General features: G+C 62.1%; 1 protein-coding gene across 1 annotated transcript in view; it reads right to left on the bottom strand.

Moving 5' to 3' along the window:
- The window catches only part of LOC103781894 (ephexin-1), a gene marked incomplete at its 5' end in the record, with an annotated part of 6,059 nt that overhangs the window by 1,650 nt on the left and 3,275 nt on the right, over nt 1–1,134 (bottom strand). Inside the window, one exon of the mRNA XM_008949621.1 lies at nt 63–142. Coding sequence (XP_008947869.1) covers nt 63–142 — 80 coding nt within the window. The remainder of the gene's footprint in view (nt 1–62; nt 143–1,134) is intronic.

Here is a 1,134-nt window from a genome sequence, read left to right as displayed (position 1 = left end):
AGGGCAGAGTAAGTGCTCTGGGGTGGGGGTGAGGAGCTCCTGGCTCCTATGCTGTGTCTTACCCACAAGCCTGGATGTAAAGGAAACGAACTTGGTTCTCCGGTTGGGGGCCAGTGAAATCATCCAGCGCTTCATTTCACTCCTGGGTAGAGCAGAGAAAGGGAGCCCGTCAGCATCAGACAGTCACAGGGACTCCTGCCCTCCTGCCCAGCCAGCCCTGGGCTCCTAACTTCTCCTCTTCCAGCCCTTTCCTGCCTGCCCCCCAGGGTCCTGGACTCGCTGGTGGTGCTGAGCCCTCCTCTTGCATGTCCTGGTTGGGATGTCACAGTGCCACAGTGCTCTGGGCACTGCCACCCGCGCCTGGCTGGCTGCAGGGCCACCAGGCTGCCTCAGAAATGGGGCAGCTGTTTGCAGGCTCCAGCTCCTGTCTGCAGGACCAGCCGTGCTCCTGGCCTTGAGGGAGCCAGAGCTTTCCACCTTCTCAGAGAGCAGCGTTCAAGCCTGAACTTGACACACATCTAAAGCCAGCAGAGCGTCTTCTGGGAAGAGAGAGGCCTGAAAGGGGGACGTGGAGGACGAGTGCTGGCAGGCTCATCTGCAGGCATGGAGGTGATGCCAAGGACCAGGGAAACACCTGCAGGTGGAGTGCAGCCCCTCTCGCCATGAAGGCGTGCAGAATGAGGGCCCTGTGCACTGAGCAGTTGGCACAGTGATCAAAGCAAGGGTCTTGCTGGGCTTGTGGCCCTGTCTGCAGGCTGGCCTTGCACACAGCTCCTCACAGAGCTCTGCCTCCTTCCTGCAGCCCCCAAGCTCCTCTCAGCCTGTGAGGGGCCCATGTGTGCTCCAGTCCCACCCCTGCGACCAGCCGTGTCCAAATGTGCTGTCAGGTCCCAGCAGAGCCACCCAGGGTGGCTCAACAGCCTCAAGCTGCCACCAAGCAGGTCACTGTTGCCAGATGGGCCCGGAGCTGGGCCACCCTGCAGGAGCTGTGGGACAGAGGCAGCAGTCCCTGCTTGGCACCCACTCCCCCCTTCTCACCTTTCTGTTTCCCTTTCATGGCTGGCACTGCCCCGATGCCCTGCAGCAGCTGCCTCCCCCCTTGCTGTGCACAAGCCCCCCTGGCACCTGCTGGGC

Source organism: Merops nubicus, unplaced genomic scaffold, assembly GCF_000691845.1.
Source record: "Merops nubicus isolate BGI_N331 unplaced genomic scaffold, ASM69184v1 scaffold31171, whole genome shotgun sequence".
Lineage (NCBI taxonomy): Eukaryota > Metazoa > Chordata > Aves > Coraciiformes > Meropidae > Merops > Merops nubicus.
Note: the sequence above shows the minus strand (reverse complement) of the source record. Positions and strands in the feature narration are given on the sequence as shown.